The sequence below is a fragment of the Myripristis murdjan genome, chromosome 1 (genome assembly GCF_902150065.1).
Source record: "Myripristis murdjan chromosome 1, fMyrMur1.1, whole genome shotgun sequence".
In the NCBI taxonomy this organism is placed as follows: Eukaryota; Metazoa; Chordata; class Actinopteri; order Holocentriformes; family Holocentridae; genus Myripristis; species Myripristis murdjan.
In genome coordinates this window covers 31,545,006-31,566,038 of record NC_043980.1, presented here as the reverse complement: position 1 = coordinate 31,566,038, position 21,033 = coordinate 31,545,006, and the positions used below count along the sequence as shown (strand labels likewise).

General features: G+C 42.5%; 3 protein-coding genes across 4 annotated transcripts; 2 read left to right on the top strand and 1 right to left on the bottom strand.

Annotated features, from left to right (window-relative positions):
- Positions 1-357: 357 nt before the first annotated feature.
- On the top strand, positions 358-1,739 carry LOC115358001 (transcription factor jun-B-like). 2 transcript variants are annotated; one of them, XM_030049783.1, is made up of 2 exons: positions 358-511; positions 760-1,739. In XM_030049783.1, the coding sequence occupies exon 2, from the start codon at positions 798-800 to the stop codon at positions 1,689-1,691; it is 894 nt and encodes a 297-aa protein (XP_029905643.1). In that variant the 5' UTR covers positions 358-511; positions 760-797; the 3' UTR covers positions 1,692-1,739. The 2 variants fall into 2 exon arrangements, with proteins under 2 accessions (XP_029905643.1, XP_029905635.1); XM_030049775.1 differs by having other exon boundaries at positions 364-1,739.
- A 1,489-nt stretch (positions 1,740-3,228) lies between these two features.
- prdx2 (peroxiredoxin 2) lies at positions 3,229-8,094 on the bottom strand. Its single transcript, XM_030049794.1, has 6 exons — positions 7,940-8,094; positions 6,567-6,687; positions 6,196-6,349; positions 5,211-5,333; positions 3,877-4,007; positions 3,229-3,597 (listed from the first exon to the last, which is right to left on the bottom strand). Exons 2-6 carry the CDS (start codon positions 6,667-6,669, stop codon positions 3,515-3,517), a joined length of 594 nt encoding a protein of 197 aa, XP_029905654.1. The 5' UTR covers positions 6,670-6,687; positions 7,940-8,094; the 3' UTR covers positions 3,229-3,514.
- Positions 7,691-16,329, top strand: wiza (WIZ zinc finger a). Its single transcript, XM_030049763.1, has 9 exons — positions 7,691-7,812; positions 9,036-9,095; positions 9,803-10,309; positions 10,521-11,405; positions 11,517-11,885; positions 13,058-13,275; positions 13,465-13,687; positions 14,629-14,788; positions 15,053-16,329. The coding sequence occupies exons 2-9, from the start codon at positions 9,086-9,088 to the stop codon at positions 15,207-15,209; spliced, it is 2,529 nt and encodes an 842-aa protein (XP_029905623.1). The 5' UTR covers positions 7,691-7,812; positions 9,036-9,085; the 3' UTR covers positions 15,210-16,329.
- Positions 16,330-21,033: the final 4,704 nt, after the last annotated feature.

Genomic DNA, 21,033 nt, shown 5'->3' with positions numbered 1-21,033 from the left:
TCGATAGGATTGGAGTGATCTTGAGACTATATTACAAAGGGGCGTTTAAAGTTTGAGCGTAACGTTGAATCAGCTGCGTTGTGGTATGACGCCGCGATCCGGATCTCACTCGAGCTGATCAGCCCTCAAACTATAATAAGTAAGACAGCAGACCACAGGTATAGGGTCGGCAACTTCATGTGTTTACCTGCACTGAGTTTCCCCCACCAGTAGTCTTGTTTACAGTCCTTGTTCCTGGCAACAACGTCATCAACTTGCTGACATCCCGGGGGCGGGGAGTAAAAAGAAACAACCAATGAGCGCGCTGGCTGAGCTGTCGCCTCCAGGTTTGTGAGCTACGAGATCCGGACGTATAAATACTACGGAGCGTGTCAGTCCACCACCAAAACGCATTTGTACAAGAGGAAATAGCGGTAAAGCTCAGGTTCAGAGCATAAAAGAAACATCAACACGCAAGTGGAATCAAAACATCAGAATTAGTCACCGGACATCGCTTTGATTCGGCACCAAGGTACAAAACGACCACTTGGTACAGTACAGTTCCACTATTTTGGAAGTTTTGCTCTGTTTTTGGTAACTTTATAATAATACAGCGGGACTTGTTCTGGAGAGGGAGTCAATTGGGACACTGAAGACTCGGTGTCCAAGCAGCACCTTTGCAGCGCACACTTGTATTTGACTGTCTGATTTGAAATATGTCCACAATAATGGAACAGCCTTTTTATGACGACTCGTTTCTCTCTGCTTATGGCCATCCAGGCGCTGCCTTGCCAGACTACAAGCTGCTAAAGCAGAATATGAACTTGAACTTCTCCGATTCATATCGGAACTCAAACCTCAAGTCACAGCACCTGCGCGCCGACAGTGATTTCTACTCAGCGGGGACGGCAGACGTGGGCTCTCTGAAGCTTGCCTCCCCTGAGCTGGAGCGCTTGATCATCCAGAACAGCAACGGGGTCATCACCACAACACCAACCCCGACCCAATACCTCTACAACCGTGGGATCACAGAGGAGCAGGAGGGTTTTGCTGACGGTTTCGTTAAAGCACTGGACGACCTCCACAAGATGAACCAGATGGCTCCTCCAAACGTGTCCATCGGTACCGGTGGAGTTGGCTGCTCGGCATCCACTTCGGTGTTCGGCTCATCCATTCAGCCAGAGCCGCTTGAGTACACCACTCTGAGCAACTGCACCCCGAACCCCAGCCTGTCCTCCGCGGCCAGCTACCCCTCCACCACCATCAGCTACCTGCCTCACCACCAGTATCACCAGCATCCCCAGGCAGTAGCGCACGGCTCTCACCACTTCCAGCACTCGCTGGCCGGAGCGGGCCTGCATCCGCAGCGCTTTGGCGGGTTGAAGGAAGAGCCTCAGACAGTCCCCGACATGCACAGCACCGACAGCGGGTCTCCGCCGATGTCTCCCATCGACATGGAGAACCAGGAGCGTATCAAAGCGGAGCGCAAGCGGCTGAGAAACAGGCTTGCAGCCACAAAGTGCAGGAAGCGCAAGCTGGAGCGTATCGCTCGTCTGGAGGACAAGGTGAAAGTCCTCAAGACAGATAACGCCGGACTGTCCAGCACTGCGTCCCTACTGCGGGAACAGGTGGCCCAGCTCAAACAGAAAGTCATGACACATGTCAGCAGTGGCTGTCAGCTCATGCTGGCGCCCAAGGTGAAGTCCTATTGAAGAGACTGTGTACTTTGAAAACACTGGACAATATTTGGAGAGTATGTCCTAAGAGCCGACTGCACTGACAGCAATACAGACAGTGAACATTATGTTTTCGCGCCGGAAAACAGTCTGTAAGTCTGTATAAAGAACTATGATGATGAGACTGAAACACTTCGGGCATTTTGAGTACGTTTTTAAAAGTGTCATCTCTTGGCTCTGCCTGTTTACATTTTACTTTGACAACTGCCATTTGTGATGCACTCTGTTGTAAGTTATTTGTGTTTGTCAGGCTGAGCCTGATAGGCCTGTCTTTTTTTACTTGTACAGTATATATTTAAGTAAATGATATTAAGAAAAATATTGTCTTGTTTCATTTTTTCTTGTTTCTAATGTTTATATAACATTTTCTCTTAGTACCTGTTACATAAGACACATTGCAGTTTAAATATTTCAATTTCACAAAAGAACCACAGATCGAGTTTCATGTGTCAACGATAGCCCCTAAGGCAAGAAACAAATGTATCGCAGTCAGAGTTGTTTGACGTTGGAGACGTCCCAGCGTGGGATTTTTTTTCCTTATTGACGTACACACGTTAACCCATATATGGTCAACTTTGTTGCCATACGTCACACCACGACGAGGTTTCCGGGAACTCCCACCTACACTGCCCGAAAGAAGTGCAGCGCTCTTCCCTTTACACCACATTGTGTGTAAATGAAGACGTTTGTCAATGAGTGGTTTATAAAAGCTAGGGGAGTTTCCCCACTCTGCCTTCAATTTCTCAAAACAAGCCGTGAGAATATAAGTTCAGGAAATGGCTGCAAAAGTTCCAGTCACATTTGCAGAGTGGGCTATAAGTTTGGTGGTTAAAGTGTCAATTTAAAGCATTTGTGCTGCCAACCAAAGCTTTCAGACCTTAATGCTGTGGACTTAAATAGTGATGAATCAAGGCCAATTGATTAAAGTAAGCAAAACCAAAATATAATCGAAATGTGTAGTTGTGTCTAGAAAAAGTGAAGACATCTTTTCACCTAAGTTCAATTATATATTCTAGTACCTTATTTTTTCTTTTTTACATAGTGAATGAAACAGTTACATTCCCTTGATATTTCACCACTAAAGACCCACAGTAATATTGAACTGCATAAGAATGACTATTCTCTCGACACAAAGTGAAAACTATCTAACTAGCTTAAGTCAGTAATGCAAGTCTGCATTAAAATCATACGTAACAAAAAACTTTCCAAATGATCTGCCTTGCCCCAGTATGAAGGGTTTGGCAACACCAAATTGTTTTGGTTGCGGTTGCGTTGTGAGTCAACACCGGGGCAATTCCAGCATTGACCAAGCCTTTGCAACCTCAAGCTGTGCCAGGCACACCTCCCAGGTCCGATGCAGCCTTATATTCCCAAATATGTCTGTCAATTCACTCGGTATGCCAAAGGCGACATTACAAGTGCTACGGTGCCCCCTTGTGGTCAAAAGTGAAATCCATAAATTTTCACAAGACACTTGACTGCTGTTTAATGACACAAAACACTGACATGCCAATCATGTTTCCCACTGCTTTAATAATGATGGCAGAACGATTAATTAATGTAAAAAATAATCAACACTTCTGAAAAAGAAACAAGAATACTTTCAGTGCTCAAGACTATGAGGTTGCCCCACTGGTTACCGGACGTACAAATATAAGATTTGCAACAGAGCATTTGGATTTGACAATTTCAAAATTGTTAGTTTGCAATTGTGTGCCAATAAGAGACTGCTTCACAGGGGAACTTCTGATCTGAGGGTAAGTGCTGTGGTTAGGAGGTCAACAACAACATGTTCACATTTACTGCTTGGAGAAGAACTCTTTGCTCTTATCGACATCGGGGATGATGGTATCGCTTCCTGGTTTCCAGCCAGCAGGGCACACTGTATGGGGAGAGAGATCAGTGACAGACCATTTAACTTCATGTACCAGTCCATGTGTCAATACTCGGGAGCCTATACTGATAATAGAAAGTCTTGTGCACAAGCTATGTGATCCCTCTCAGGCAGTGCAAAAACCCTGACCGTTTCATTTACAGTGAGGGAGTTTAAAACAGATAAATATTGGATGGGGAAGTTCAGTTAACTGATATAGTTTATAATCTGGAGGTGGACAAAATAATAATAATAAAAAAAGAATACATGTGTTAAGATTTTACTCACCCTCGCCATATTTGTCAGTGTGCTGGAAGGCCTGGACCAGGCGCAAGGTCTCATCCACAGAGCGGCCCACAGGCAAGTCATTGATTGTGATCTGCCTCAAAATGCCCTTGTCATCGATCACAAACAGACCCCTGAGAGGGACAAAGTGAGAGGTTGAAATACAGCACAGGGTATTCCTGTTCATTTGGCAGAGTGCGGCTGCCACTTGTACTCGTACAAAGCTCCATAACTTATTCAGCCCATAAATAGTATGCTAGTAAATTTAGATGCTCGATACATGCTGCTTTGTGGTCCTGTCAGCCGTGTGCTCATTTTATGGACACCTACATTTGTAAACTGGCATGGCAAACTAAAGAGCAAAAAAACAAAATTGCTGTTACATCTACTCCATTTATCCTTTTAACACTCAAAGCCAGAGGGGCTTTGTAAGTTAGCAGAACAGAGCAAATATTTACCTTCAACCAATATAACTGGTTCATTTTGCTCTTAAAGGAAAGTAAAAGAATTATTTTAAACATGGTAGAGTACGGCAAGTTCAGACAGAAAAGAGCAGCTGGACAACAATAGCCTAATGTAAGCCAAGCAACAGGACAATTAAGTTTAGCAGCATGCCATATGCTGACACACAAAATATGTTGACTAGCAGAAACTAGGACAATGCCATACTTAACAAGCACATGCATTTGCCAGCACTCTAAGGCACCCAAGCAAGTGTTGACAGGTTTAGTGATTTATAAACTATGATATTAACAGTCCACATGACCTGTAGGTGTTGAGTTCCCTGATGTGGACTGATGCAGCTTCCACTCATGTGCTGCTTTTACTGAGAAGGTAGACTGACCAAAACCATTTTTTCTAAGCGATAATCCAGTTCCCTCTTATGATTCCTCTTGTAATCTGCCCTGTGCCTACTCATTGGTTAACAAAGCAAAGAATATGAGGAGGGGGGCATGCCATGTATAATTTTATAGGCAAGACATAAGTTTGCTAATTTGATCAGGTTTTCACCGATTAGAAGGCGATATTTTACCAAAATGTTACAGTGGTGGAAACTGTTAGGTTTCTCATCAAGGGTTTTCAGAGTATGTTTGTATAAATATTCTAGTGGCTTCAAAACTGAACTGTTTGCCTGAGACAAACTTGTTATACAGTAACTAGAGGGGTTGAGAGCTCAAACTCTGTTTTTAAAACAAACACAGTCCCACTTTCATGTTCACATTGCCAGGGGTTGTTACATGGCAAAAAACATGTAATATGGCATAATGTAGCTTTAAACATGAGTGCAGTTCAGAAAAAAAAAAAAAAAAATCCTGACTCTATAAGATCCCACCAACCTGTAGGCAATGCCGTCACCCTCCTTCAGAACACCGTAGTCTGTGGAGATGGACTGATTGAGGTCTGCCACCAGGGGGATGTTCATGGGACCCAGACCTCCCTGCTTCCTTGGTGTATTGATCCTGCAGGCACAAATAAATACATAGTCATAATATATAAGTAATTAAAACAAGTCAGCACAGGGTAGAACTCGAAGGGTACCCATTTTATAAGACAACATTGGTCTTTCACTTATTCATCTGTGTTCAAAACATTAAAATGTGCCTACACCCAGTGACCATCATGTGTTGTGTAGACAAATCCTGCAGTAATATTAAGGTGAAGTCACAAATCACACAAATCGCTATTCTGTGATAAATACTTTTCAAAATCACATCACGTCAATGGGGGAAGAGTGCACACTAAGGCAAACAATATACAATAGTCACTGAATTAAAATTGCTTTATCAAAGAACACCACCATTTTGCAAAGCTAAAATAAGGCCATTTAGATTTGTCACCAGCAGGTGGTCCAACAGGAGATATTTACAAAATATTTCTAATAAAACTGTACATAATGCATTTAAACCCAAACACAGACTATACCTAGAAAGTGGGCAGGCCAAAATTCATGGAACACAATTTCCATCACATTCTTGGACCGTTTCTTCTAGAAAGTAAATTCAATTGACATGGATGACCGTTGGTTCTTCTCAGTGTATGAGACCTTATCAATATTGTGCAGGGTGGAAGAGTGAGAAGAGATAAACTGGGGTGGGCATGGCCCAGTATTGGCTGAAACCCTTACTATTTACGATTTATTTGGAAATTGTATGTAATGTCCATTACATTAAAAACAGGATAGAGCAAACAAATAAATATGCATCATCTTCTCTTCAAGTGCCATATTTTTAAATTATGTATATCCAAAAGTAGAATCAAAGCAGGACATAAAATCATAACTCTAATCATAACTCCTGTTGGTTAACAACCGGTGCTTCTCACCAGGCCAGGTGACTGAAGTGCGAGTCTGTAGAGGCGCCGATGACCTCGCAGTTGATGCTCCTGAACTCGTCTGCCCTGTCACTGAAGGCCACGATCTCAGTGGGGCACACAAATGTGAAGTCCAGGGGGTAAAAGAAGAAGACTACATACTTCCCTGAAAGGCACAAAAGGGAAAGATGGGAGATGAGGGAATGCCGATGTTAGTTAACCAACATTTTCTATATCAAAAGAAAGCTGTGTTTACACTCATCAGTCAAGAAGAGGGTGTAAACAGAAATCCCACAAAGTCAGAGAGAGGGATAATGAACAGAGGTTATGACAAGGAATTAAAAACATCTGCTATTAGATAGTCTCATGCAACAAACTGTCACCTTTGTAGTCTGACAACTGGATGTCCTTAAACTGCCCATTCACTACAGCTGTGGCTTTGAAGTTTGGGGCAGGCTTGCCAATCATAGCTTTTCCGGAAGACATGGTGTTGGTGGCAGTTCACTGGTGGAGGGAGAGAGTACAGTGAACAGATCATCCCTGATACAACACAAATGACACTGACAGGGTGGAGCTTAAAGCCCCTCTGGACCTCTGATAGTAGCTTTGGCAACAAATACAAAAGCTGACTTGAAATTCATTCTTAAACCCTAATACGTCTGAACAATATTGTTAAAAAAAAATCATATTGAGATTAATGTTACAGATATTGCAAAACGATTCACAGCTTTAGTAGAACGGTCATTTTTGCATTACAATTTTCATTTTCTCTGAAAACAGCTATTAAAATGTGATTTTTGCTTAAATCTGTACCACAGAAACATGTTTTCTTACATCTGGAAAATGCAATTTGTAGGCCAGGGCATCTCTGCAGCACCACAAGCCACAGAGATACACATCAAAACCGTTCAGCCTTTGCCCCCAAAGCTCAAGGCTTAACCCATTCAGAGGTTTTGCAACTCTTTGAAATTTGCACATGTATGCAGTGTCACATGCGAGTCAGTTGTTTAGCTGCCAGGGAACAATGGTCTATTAAGAAGCTTATATAATCATGACAAGCATAAACCAATATAGGAAGCAAACGTAGGAGCTATACGTTTAAGTGTTAAGTTTAAGGTTATACAGTATTACAATTCAGTCCCTTGAAATATTTAGCAAACAGGAGCATATCATTTAGTTATGATTGTGTGGAGTGTGCATTTCGGCCTGCAATATTGTAGCCGTGTGGCATTCAGCTCCTTTGAAATCATTGCCTACACATGGAAAATGTGTGGGGCGATCTGACAAAGGAAATATAGCTGGCACTATCGATACATGTGCAATTTTGTGATTTTGTCGCATACAACCGGCAGTAATTGGTTTGCCGTCCGGCTTGCATTAATTACACGCACGTGCGGCAAATAATTTTGAAAGTTTAACTGCACCTAACATTTCCTTTCATGTTACTATGCTCCGAGTAATGACTTTGCATTCACTTAGACAGATGAAATGGCAGCAGGCCAACCGAGCAAGGTGCCACTGGTCCATCTCTCCTGCACCGCCGGGACAAAGAAACGGCGAGAAGAGGCCGAAGTACAAGAGGGAGGGGAAGGACTGACCCTCACTGTGTCGCTAGCTTAGCTTCATCTGGTAAATTACATTTCCTTTATGCGCTCTCTCTCCTCCAAAGGCTCAGTGTCCTTGGCCGGGCACTGCATACTTAAACTTGCAACCTGCCTGAATGATGAGGCAAAAATAGATTCAAGATATTACTTACGTCTCTACGTGAAGTCGAAAAGAGTTTGGGCTAGCAAAGCTGTTCTGCGGCTGGATGAACAAGAAGTAGGAAAGACGGCTTGCCGCTGAGTGCAAGGAGGAGGCGGAGCCAGACACAGTGTCCGGAAGTGAAAACAAGCTGTAACTTTCAAAATAAAACCTCGAGAGCGGCCTTTCAAACGTCTTCACATCCCTTTCTGTTGCAGTTCTGTCAGCACTTTATTGCCTAGCGCGCTTAATAGGCGTCAAAGTCAAACATTACGTTTTTAGATATCAAAATCAAGATTCACCCCGTGACTTGGCACAGCAAAATCCACACACTTGGCCCACATTTCAGCAGTGATATTTATTTTGAAGACTGACGTGTTTGCACCTTGCACCCGGGAAGTTACTCCTCGTTGATTACACTTGTGTATGCGAAACTTACTTGATTAGACTGTGTGTTCAAAGTTTTAGGTAAGTTAAATTTCATGTATAAATGACGAACCGAGGCAAACTTCCAGTCGAGAGCCTGGCTGTGCTTTTCAGTCGCGCCTTGCCTAAAATACATTAAAGTAAGACGAAGAAGTAACGTTAGCTAGCAAGGTACACATAGCAAAACAATAGGAGCAGCCAAAGATAGCCTAGCTTGTATAATTTTCATTTAGCTACTTGGTGGCACGCTGGGTTACATAAGGGAAATATTATACTAAAATAAAGATATATCCAAAAGTGAAAGTTCGTTTCATTAGCAGTGACTGAACACCAGTTGCCACAGTAACGTTATTCCCATGGTAACGTGTTAACCAACGCTTGTTTTATTTTTATTGCGAGAAATGGTGCGATCTTGTCAGATTGTCATTACCTGACATTAGACATTAGTAGTCTATATGGCCCATCAATGCTTTTCAGGCTGGGTGTCTTTGGAAGTTGCAAATGTGCCTTGAAGTTTATTGTGAGATAGCTAAATATTACTAACAGTGCATGTTGTTTATGTATTATGCTAATTTATAACAGCTTGGTGTTGATTAGCTAATGATTGTTTTGTCTTTGATTTCGACGGCTGACGAAGACTGATTTTATATTGATCCTTCTTCTTTTTAATGTTTTCCCACTAGACTGCTCCAAGGACGTCAGCATCCTCATCCTCGCAGAGTTATCAGCAACCATGGATTCAGGTAGTAAGGGAGATGGTGGAGCACAGAGGGACACATGAACAGTTTTAAACATGTCATTTTTTGATAATTATGTTTTCTTGTTGGGACCTCAGCATTGACTTAATTCAACGATTTGATAGCATGATATTTGGTTATTGCTGGCTCATCAGCAAAATTCAGGAAAGTGCATTACAATAAAATGCACATATTCATGACATAAAATGCTAATTTCAGTGCCTCCTTGCAGCCTTGTTAAATGCATTTTCATTGCCTTCGACTTGTTAATATTATATATAATTTATAATATAATAATATATAATATAATTTGGTGGTCATCTCCTATGTACAGATGTAGATAATTATCATAGACAGTGGATATGATTCTTGAAAGAAATCCTCTTAATCAACTTTTATTAAAAAGAGAAGTGGTGACTTCTGTGGCCCTATTACATTTGAACTTTATTGCTGAAAAAAACTCGATGACTCCAAAATCAGTATCCATTTGCCTGTATGCATTTGATTATGCAAATCACTTTTTGCAGACACAAGTGTAAGCTGATGAGGCTGCAAGCGAAAGGCTTTAATATTGACATAATTAGAGTTAATTGTGGCACATTACTAAGCAGGCCTTCTCTCAGTTAAATTGACACTACTGCAGTCTCTCAAGCTCTCACACTCAGCCTCTCTGCCATTTGTACTGACAACGCTCTCTCTGAATCGCCCCACAGTCTCCCAGCAGCCCGTCATGTGTGAGGTCTGTGGAACGTACTTTGAGACAAGGCGAGGGCTCTCCAGCCATGCCCGCCTGCATTTACGGCAGCTCGGTGTGACGCTGTCGGAGAGCAGTGGCGCTCCAATTGAACTGCTGTACCAGATCATCCAGGAGAGAGACGGCTCCCTCCCTGACTTCACAACAACTTCCCCTGCACCTCCGCTCACCCCCTTCAAAAAAACAGCCCAGCAGGAGCCCAGGACCCCTCCAGCTCCACAGGACAGGGGCTCCTCCTCCAAAGCAGGGGTTAAAGTCATGACACCCTCACTAAAGACAGCCTCTCAGGGATCTCCATCCAGCTTGAAGGAGTCAGCCGCCTCTCTCGTCCCTTCATCCTCCTCTACTTTCAGGGCAACCGAGTCAAGAATAAGTGAAGGAAGCAGCTCATCCTCCTTAGGGCTTCACCAGCCTGCAACCAAGCCACTTTGGGCGCCACAGGAAACTGATGCCCCCCTCACCTTAGGTATGGCTGAATTCTGAACATTTATTTTAAAGAAATATTTAAACTAGTGTGGATTTGCTGTACAACAAGAGAGTTATTGTGTTCTATTCAACAGATTTGTCAGACACTTTCTGCAGTTGCATGGCAGTTGATGCAAGATCAGCACTGTTGTGACGAACAACATTTTTCACCCCTTCCTCCCTTGCCTCTTGTCTTATCTCTGTTATTGCAGCCTCGAACACCAATGATGAAGTTCATGTGTGCCAGCTTTGTGGCTCTTGGTACGAGACACGCAAAGGCCTGTCCAGTCATGCCCGGTCCCATCTGCGCCAGCTTGGAATAGTAGACAATGAAACTAAGGGTAGCCCCATTGAACTCCTTTACAAGATCATGGAGGATGAGGACTTGAAGCCCATTGAGAGTGAGCTACAGGAGCCGATCGACTTAGACAACCAACCTAATTCCTCCACAAAATTTCCCTCTCACCTGTCTCCATCCATGTCCAAAGAATCCCTTTCATCTGGTCTTCTGCAGTCTCCCCCCAGCAAGCGAGCTAAACTTTCAGAGGTGTTTAGCTGTGTTCTGTGCGGGGAGGAGTTTGAGAATCGTAAAGGCTTGGCCAGCCACTCACGGTCTCACCTGCGTCAGATCGGCGTGGTTGACTTGCTGGGGAATAACTCTGCTATTGAGGCTGTTGAAGAGCTGGTCAGCAGTGGTGTGTTAGACAGCATAGAGCCCCACCAAACAAACACTACCACCAATTCAGCTGTAACATCATCTCCAGCACCACCCTCAGCCCCAGTTCCACATCCACCCACATCTCCATCCCCATCTCCATCTCCATCCCCATCCCCAGCTTTAGCCAAATCCCAGTCTCCATTCCCCGCTCCACCCCTGTCCCCATCACCTATAAAGCAAACCCCTCCCACGATTGTCACCCGGGCCCCAAAGGCGAAGAAAGGCTTTAGGCTAGCTGTGGACCCCCTGCTTAGGAAGCCCAAGCCTGAGCCCATAGAGACTGAGATGTCTGTTCCACCACAGCCATGCAGCAATACCATCAACTCTCCCACTCAAAGGATGTCAAGTCATGCCATTAACTCTGAGTCTCTCAATGCAGGTAAAGCATGCAGCTGTACCCCAAGAAATTTCATTCTTAATTCATAAACCAACTAAGTTTACCCTGATGAAGTCTTACATGTATTTATGTATGGATGTATTTGTTTCTAAGTGTCCTCCACACATACAGAATCTATACCAGCGGTACTTTGCGATTTCTGCGGCCAGCTGTTTGACACTCGGAAGGCCCTGTCCTGCCATGTCCGCGCCCATCTGCGCTATCTCGGCCTCACTTGGTCAGTCAACACATCTCCAATCGACCTCCTCAAAGAGTTTATGTTGCATGGTCATAAAATGAAAAAGGAGTCAGTGTTCAGTGGGAGTGCAGCGTCAGGAAAGGCCATGTTGACCAATCAAGGCCCCAAGAGGCCCCTGGACAGCCTGCTGGCGGAGGACTTGGCTACCAAGGCTTGTGCCACACCCCTGGACTTTTCCCTGAAAGAGAAATCTCCCACCAGCAAGAGTGGGACCTCACACCCTGGTAAACCATTAATACCACTGTTTATCACCATTAACTGACAAGCTCTGTGTGGGATATTGAGGGGCATTTTGGGAAATGTAAGAAATCATGAACTGTAGTAGAAGTGGAAAACCCATGTTGAGGGAAATGGCCATACACCATAACAAGTAAATCACATCACTTCATCACAAAGTAAATTGTGGAATTCTGTCAACACTGATGATACATAAAATAGTATCTTTCTAATTCCACTCTGCAATCACAATGACACAGAAAGACCTAAATGTACACTTAAAAAACATATTGTTAACATGACCATGTGCTAAGAATTTCCAGAGTAGTTAAAAGTCTTCAATACTACAAGACCTGGAATCAGTGTAAGGTGGTGCTGCCTCCCAGTCTGGTTTAGGATTAGAGATTATGGTTAGAAAGCACTGCCTTACAGGTGATTATTAGGGCAAATGGCACCCTGGGTACCAAACTGGATTGAATTGACAGTGGCTATATGTCTTTTGATGGTTAAAATAATAACACATTCCCTTAAAAATGCACTGGGAATATATTGGAATAGGGAATGGAAAAATATTATGTTTTTGTATCCTTTTAGAACTGATAGACGCACAATCAATTGGATTAATTAATTGGAGGATTGTGGAGCACAGCCACTCTGTCAGCCACTCCACCCATTAACAACATGACAACACAGTACATTCATGTGTGCATAATCAAGACAAACTTCCACTACCAATTACAAACAAAAGCTGATGCTGCCTACTGAGCTGGTGGAGGACAAATGAGGACTGCTATCCATTGCTGGTGAAAACAAAACAGATAGCCTGCACTGGGGCTGGGCAATTAATTGAATATTTTTTTTCAATCACAATTTTATTATGATTTCACAATTATGAAAACAAGATAATCAAGATAAAATTATTATTGTGCCACATTCCATTTCACAATGATGCTCTCGTTTTATCCTCTTGTAAATCCAGTATACCCCTTCGAGTCGTCGTACTGAAAGGCCAACTCTGGAAATTGAGTCGGATACAACCCTACTAGTTTTCCTGCAGTCATTGAAAATAATAGATGCCTTTGTTGAGCCTAGAATCTGATGCTTTATCAGTTATTCTGATAGTATATTATATATGTATGCTTCTCTAAACATGTCTCATCTCTTCTCACCATGGTATCAGACACATCCTGTGAGCTGTGTGGCTTTGACTTTGACAACCGCAAGGCCCTGGCCAGCCATTGCCGAGCCCACCTCAGACAGCTGGGTGTGACTGAGTGGAAGGGAGACGGGATGTCAGGCTCGCCTATTGAACTTCTCAGTGAAATAATCAGGAAGGAGCCTACCAAGGTGGCAGAAATATCCCGACGCTATCGTAAGGGAGACCTCTACATCAAGAAGGTTGGTTGTTGCTCCATTGCCAAAAGAGGGTATTAAAGTAACCAACAAGTAATGTTTCTGAAACTGCTGAACAAAAGTCTATGCAGAAGAAAGGCCATTTCTCAATTTCTTGCCCCATTGTTCCTCACATCTTGGTACACATGAACTGTAATCTAATGTAAATTCTCATCTCTGTGCATTTTCTTTTAGTCACAGAGACCGGGCCCTTCTCCTTCCATATCCACAGACTCCGACTATGTGCCTGGCAGCAGCCTGAAGAGTGTGGGTGTGCACTTGGAGCACAGGATGGGCAGAGAGGAGTTTGGGGTTGCAGGTGGATCATCCAGAGCAGCTCATGAACGATCACAGATGGAGAGGAGCCACACGCAGACTCAGGCTGTCCGCGGGGACCTCAGTGCTCGCTCCCCAAGGGGTAAGAGATACGAGCAAGACTTAACAGCCCTGCGAGCAGTCTGTTTGAGACACTAAAGTGGTGATATGAGCCGTCTGAGCAAATGAGTTAGTGACTTTGTCGTTTGTAGTGGTGGAAAGATGTCCAGAGTCAGTTCTTCAGAGAACATTTAAATTATGTAAATACCATGCTTTCCTTAGTTTAAGGTGAACCCATTAAATCACCAAGAGGAGCAGGGTCAGCTGTACAGGAGCACAGCTTAACTCTTCAACAGTTTAGTAAAGTCGTCTTGTTATCAAAACCCTCCATCACTTTTTCTGTTTGGTCTTGTTGCCTAGACACAGCTCTAGGCTGTTGGACCTGGACCTACACATGGACCTTCGGCAAGGTCCATGTGTGCTAAAAATGTACTATAAATGCTCGGCAGATGAAAACAAATGTCTCTCCAAACTGCATATGATGCTATAGTAAACGTGTGTTTACCACCATGAGTATTTGATGGTTTAAGCGCTATTTATCTACTCTTTTAGTAAAGTATCTCTGCCATGCTTTTGCTGAAAGAAATGCCATGTTTGATGATTCACTGTTATACCACTAATTGTGTTTCTCCTAGAACTTTTTCTTACAGCAACAGCATCATCTGGGATTGTTTGTTTAGCGGCAATGCTATTAAATTACTCTAGAAATGATAACAACACTAAGGGAGCACCATAGACTGTATGACTCTTGCTCTGTCTATGACCACACGCTGATATTTGTCACTTTGATGATGAAGGTGCATCTTGACAGAAATCTGCCCCATTTAGATAAAACTGAAAAATCGATCTTAATCATGGTCAGCTGCCAAAGTAGGGAAACGGCTAAAATCCAAGAACTACATACACACAACACATTCTGTAACAGAGAAATACATGCTATATTGTCTTTTCTCTCTGTATCACCACTCTCCCTGTGTTTTTCAGGGCTCCATCCCCCAAAACACTCAGTGCCTAGAAGGGAAGACAACCAGGACACTAACTCCCAGCAGCCGTCACGTTCTGGGAACATCCCTGCTCTGCTACCCAAGCCACCGCTTACTCCGCTGGTCAAGCTGGTGGGCAAAGTGTATTCTCTCAAGTGCAGGTGGGTCTCTTAAGATTCAATGAAATTGAATTGGAACTTGCAAAAAAATCTGCGGCCCCAATAACTGCAGTACAAGTCCCAGTTAGTGCTGTTTCTTTTGTGGCTTTCACAGTTGTACTAAATAGGAAAACATGCTGTACGAGATGACCAGATGTAAAAGTATTTATCCAGATAATGTGTTGTAATAAAACATGCATGTGAAATCGAGTTTTTATCTCCTTTAATGCCGTTTCATGTCACACCTCTCTCTGTCTGGTTGCCCAGGTTTTGTGAGGAAGTGTTTCATGGACCTTTGTCCATTCAGGAGGACTGGATCACCCACCTCCAGAAACACATCCTGGCACTGGGCTACAAGGGCAAAGCATCTCCCTCTCCTGCACCTGTAGCTACTTCGGCCTTCGTGGACCCAGTGGCCGTCTAGTCCGCTCACTGTTTCTCTAATGGATTTCAGGAAATCTGATCCTCAACTTGAAAAATCATGTCAATCTGACGCCTTGTGATCGCCAGATTTTCTGCAGGGAAATGTTTGGGGCATAGTTAGGCACACAGGACACAGGAGGCACATGGCACAACAGTCTGTGGCAGACGAGAAGGACTTGTTGTGAACAAGGGCATGTAATGACTTGCATAATGATCGTGGGCAATGAAGCAAGAAACAGTGTTTTTCTGTGTATTTGTAGGTAACAGCTCAGGTATGAGTTGTTTTGTTTTCCTGGGTTGTATTTGCTACTGTGAATTATCAGCGAAGCACAAATTAGATGTCTCCCTCATGTCCTGCAGAGGGCGCAAGTGAGCCATTTCAGAAAACAGTCCTCTCAGGTGAAGACCAGCAGATCAAAAACCACTGGATGTGCTAAAATAAAATCATTACATTTCACACCTGCAGGAGAAATGGTGTTGGGTCATATAGGTTCCATTCTTTTTTCAGCTGATCGATTACACAGTTATGAGCTTTCCATTACACAGTTATGTACTTTCTTCCTCACGCTGCTCACATTACTTACTGTGTATTTTATGTATTTGAATGCAATTTGTTTTTACCATTGACATGAGATGTCAGATGTACATTCAGGGAAATGGCCCTGGTCAAAATAAAATTAATTTGCTGTCTTTTCATCCTACAGAGGAGACTTGTATATGCTCAGCATTGCACCATGTCCTCTTTTCTCTCCTTTACAGACATTTAACTTAGTTTTTAGTATTTTATTTTAACAATACAACTATTTACAAAACCTTTATTTTCCCCTGTCTGTCCATCATATTAACATGTTTTTGAGTAACACTGATACCAGAGAACTCTACACACCGATAAGTCATCTGTTTATGGCAAATTACAGAGAGCTGGGAAGCTGAAAGTCTCATATCCAAAGCAAAACTAGGTTTTAACAATCTGTCTTGTCTAGAAACAGACAAATAGAGAGAGAAATATTTCTTTTCTGCCATTCAATTCAGCTACAACCCTCAGCCATTTGCTCTTGTTTATATTTGTAGTCTTGTCATACTCAGAATTATTGTTAAATAAATGATATCTCTTTAAAGTTGTTAGTTGTACATGAAACTTGTATTTCTTTACATATGCATAAATCACCCTTTATATTTCACTTTTGACTGAGTTCAGAGTTAAAATCCCAGACACTCCCAACAACCTTCAACCAGGCTCCTCCCTGCCACTGCTCTGTGTGGTAAAGAGGACCTGCTTCCACTTTGCCAAATAAAGCACACGTTGAATATCTGTCTGATGAAACAGACTGAAGTATTATTCCATTAATTCTTCACACTAATTCTCTCTTCTTCTTTGCTCTATCCATGCACACACACATACTTACACAATCATACTAACCACTCTTACGAAATCCCTTTCTGCAAATAGAAGTAAATTATGCCTTTTATAGATTCTCTATTTTCTATCCAGTTGTTTGTTATCATTTAAATTGTGTTGCTCCATCATCCATCTGTGTCTAGGCTTGTAACTTATTTACAGAATGCATTTATTGGGGTTTTAATTTACAAAACTGCTGAAAATGTAGCACCCTTTTTAAAAGAAAATCTCACTTGCACACACTGAATACATCCCTTCATGTTTTTGTATTATCATATTCAGCATTTTTGAGTTGTCCAGTTTATGTTTTAATTGTATGACGGCAGGCTAACTATCTTAAACAAGGCCTGAATTATGTTGTGGAATCTCTTATTTTCTCATAAGAATTGAGAAAAATCCCATTGAAGTAGTATTAGTATTGACTAGCAATAATATCAGCTATCAGTACAGAGACAGTATATGCTGTTAAGAATGAATGCTTGTGTATCTATCACAAGGTCAGATAGATGCAAATTGATCACAGGCCAATTTCCAAAAACGTGTTGCCTTTCTTCTCATCTGAAACAGTATCTGTGTTTCATCTTTCGTGAAGTCACAAATTTTCAGTTTTGACACTCTAAGGATGGACAAGGATGTATTTTCTTCCATCTGAGGAATGTCTGAACAATACTGTGAATGACAGTGTGTGGCCGGACTGTATCCAATGATGGTATTTCCCAATTTTTCACTCCTCTTCACCAGATCTGTGTTCCATTTGCAGATTGCCTCTGTTCTGGTGGAGCCAGTAACTCCAAAACATTTCCATTGTTTGACTCATTCCTCCAAAGACTTCCATGATGCTGTAATAGTCCTCTGCCTCCCAGCTTCTGACCACACAAGATTTCAGGAGGGGAACGAGTGACATGAAAATGTTCAATCGCAACTACTACATCTTCAGTGTGTTAACAAATTGTAATCTGGTGCTCATGCCTCGGCCTTTGTGTAATACAGAGGAATGCATTCTTGAAAAATTTGTAAGCTTTAGATTCAGATGCCAGACTTACACTGCAACAATGAATGAAACGTGTTAGTTTTTCACATGAATGATTCTGGAGCAACACGCACATGCTTCTGCCATTTCTCTGAGTTGTTGCTCTGAAATCCATCTCCCTGTTGTCTGTGATGTCTGTAGTGGAGCTTCTGATCAGCCATTCTCCCCCTTTGTTGCTTCTGTTGCCTTATTCATACTATCTGTATGACCTCCTGCCTTTATTGATCTGAGCGAGGCTGTTTGTCATTCAGCCACACTTAAAAGCAGAGTTTTACCCACATTGAGAGGCTTTTCTGTGTTGTGCAATAATGTCATATATATTCTGTATCTGCTGCAGTGCTCTGTTGAAGCTGCATCGTGCTTACATTGAGTGGAATATTCCATGCGATTGTTTCATTGCTGCGCTGTTTCATCGAATAGAAAACATCTAGATGTCTTGTGCATCATTTTATACACATTTCCATGTAATTTAGCAGGACACATTTGGCCTATTTGGAAACCATGGGATCTCCACTAGAATTTCAAATAAAGTTCTGTGGTTTTGAACAAAGCTCGGTTGCACGGCAATGACAAACTCACTCTACACCAGTATGAGCTCTGCAGCCACCCATATAGAGTAATTTGTTTGCGGCACTTGAGTTCCACCTACTTTAGATTTAAGGGGTAATTATCATTTAAAACTGGGCTGAATGAAGTGGAGAAGTTTTTAACCAATAGATTATTTTATCATCTTCTAAAGATGGAAAAACAAATGCCAAAACATGCATTAATGTCAATGCATACTGCAGGTGAGATTAAATTGAGATCCACATTGTTGTGCCTCCCACGCTGTAACTCATTCCCATCCAGGTACTGTCTGAAAGTCCCTGCTAATAAGACAGACATCCTGGTGCACTTAGGGCATGGTCTTTGATGCTGAATGGACCCTTTGTCAGTGACAGCAAAACCACATCAAAGACAAGAGAGAGGATGTACAGGTTTCCTTACAGCCACTGTGTCTGTTCTCCTCTGTTCTCCCCTTTTCTCTTCTCCTAGGCATTAAGCTTGCATTGACTGCCCCCAGTGACTCAATTATACATTAATGGGGTGGTGTGTCTGCATACTATATAATACCTTCACAGTCTGTCTACAGCCAGTCTAAAGTCTTATGGCTGGTCCTCTGCCAGTGCACAGGCTAAAGTCACTTGCAGAGTGAGCAGACATCCCACCTGGCAGCATCTGACCAAGCTGCACTCACAGCCATCGATATCTGATGGCTCAATCATGAGAACATAGGACCACATCAAAGCACGCAGCGGGATGCAGGCCCAAATTAGGACCATATCTATCTTCTCTATCCAGGGCTGAGGGATTTGGAGGATATGGCATAATAATTTGGGGCTTCTGACTGTGGTTTATGGGTTTTAAAGGATGAGGATTCATCTTGGCTCCACTTTGCAAGGAAACCGGGCGACTTCCTTCCCCACATACAGCAGTTATTACTGCTGACAAGACAGCAGGCAGAAATGTAGGCCAGTAATAGCAGATGTAAGTATACTCAAGCAGAAGTGTCTACATTAAAATGCTGTCAGAGTAAAAGTTTGTCTGTTTTTTTGACAAATGAGAATATTTCTACAAGCACCCTTAGCTGCAATGCTGAAGGAACAAGAAGACAGTTGAAATTAGAGATTTACGATATTGGACTTTTGGTTGATATCCGATATGCCAATATTTTCCATCTCTTTTGGCTGATTGCGGATGCTGATACTGATACATGGAAATATTTTTTCCACCTAATTACAGAGAACATCAAGTCTCTTAACATCTCATCTTACTGGCTTGTCATGTTGGCAGAGATTTTCATTTCAGGGCAGTGCAGATATTTCATTTTAAAGCCTTTATCTGCCAATATGGATGACGTGCTGATATATATATTGTGCATCCCTAGTTGAAATTAGGTTTATCTCACTGAAAAAGCTCATAATGAAATAAATCATAGTGGGGAAAGTGTGGTATGAATAAACACAATTCATGCAGCATGATTGAGATGCAAGAGAACCAACAAAGTGTACTCTGCAACAAAGTAACAAAGCACATGCCTTGACTGAACCATTGCATCCTGAACTCCAAAAAAACACTCAAAAGACCAAGCACACAAAATGCTACTCAGTTACAATACAAAAAAATGTACTCCACTACTTCCAGTGTTGAGAAATTATATCCAGCTGTCTAATGGGAAGACCCTTACACCACACCCAACAACACAATGAACTGTGCATGGAATAGCTTCTGCTTTGATGAAAAGTTTTATACACTGAGAATGAAGGGTGTGTTTGTGCACTGAGCAGACAATTCTCGGACCAAACACCAGCTGCAGCTCTGGTGATGGTGAACAGATGCTGATAGCAATATCTAGAGGTGCGATAGGCATGTTTTTTTTTTTTTGTTTTTTTTTTTAAGCAAACACATAAAAGCATTAAGCTTCCGGATCCAGTCAGTAACAGTGCATAAAACTGTTTTATTGGCCCACCTGTCTTTGAGTTTAATTTCTGTTCTCCCTTTGTAAAGATATTGTGAAGGTGGAAGGTGTGTCAATATTTTGCAGAGGATCCCAGCTGTGAGTTTGAGTTTGTTATTTGGGAGGTAGTGAGGGAGCAGATGCTTTGGGCGAACCTTTGAAAAATTCATTCTTTCCTTCTTCTTGCTTGGCCATGACTCAGGGTCTAAAAGTGAGTTCTCCAATATGCCTGTAGTATGATTTATAGTATGTTCTGGGGCTTGGCAGGGGACAGAGTTTTCTCACACTGCTTGTGGCTTCACAATCAGTCCTCTCAGAGGATAGACTCTCTAAGACTGTGTGTAACGCTGGCAGCGATTCATCTGTATTTTTCCATTTTTGTTTTCTAGAGGTGGATATTTCCGACTAAATCACTTGTGGAGGACAAACTTTTAGCTTGAGGTTAGAAAACAACATTTTTCACCCACAGATCACTTTTTTTCAGAGGCTTGACTTGACCAAAGAAATGCAGGCTGAGCTATAGTATAATTGCTTACTTATGTCATTAATGTTTGAAAAAGAAGCACTTCCTGACTGTGTGCACCAGAGATAAGGCTGTTCAATGTGCTGGATTATATGTCTTCATGCAGCACTTTGCTGTGCTGTCATTTTCAGGGAATGAAGTCACACTTAGGTCATCAACTGGCTGCTCAAGTTGCCAGTCCTGTGCTGCTGTCTCATCTTGCAGCATTTCAGCTGTGCTGAGACCAGGGAGAAGTGCAGACTCCTTCCCAGGGAGCCACGATGCCCGTGTCAACATGACAGAGGTCCTGAGGCTGGTCAGGTGACCTCACACAGCTCCTGCACTGAGGTCACACAGGCCATTCACGCTACAGATCTGGGATCAGTGAAACAGTGAG

Coding starts and splice junctions, on each gene's coding strand:
- prdx2 (XM_030049794.1), bottom strand. CDS start 6,669: ATGTCTTCCGGAAAAGCTATGATTGGCAAGCCTGCCCCAAACTTCAAA. Junction 4,008..5,210: donor GGTGACGGCATTGCCTACAG/GTTGGTGGGATC, acceptor TGTCCCTCTCAG/GGGTCTGTTTGTGATCGATG. Junction 3,598..3,876: donor CACTGACAAATATGGCGAGG/GTGAGTAAAATC, acceptor CTCCCCATACAG/TGTGCCCTGCTGGCTGGAAA.
- LOC115358001 (XM_030049775.1), top strand. CDS start 696: ATGTCCACAATAATGGAACAGCCTTTTTATGACGACTCGTTTCTCTCT.
- wiza (XM_030049763.1), top strand. Junction 13,276..13,464: donor GAGACCTCTACATCAAGAAG/GTTGGTTGTTGC, acceptor ATTTTCTTTTAG/TCACAGAGACCGGGCCCTTC. Junction 13,688..14,628: donor CAGTGCTCGCTCCCCAAGGG/GTAAGAGATACG, acceptor TGTGTTTTTCAG/GGCTCCATCCCCCAAAACAC.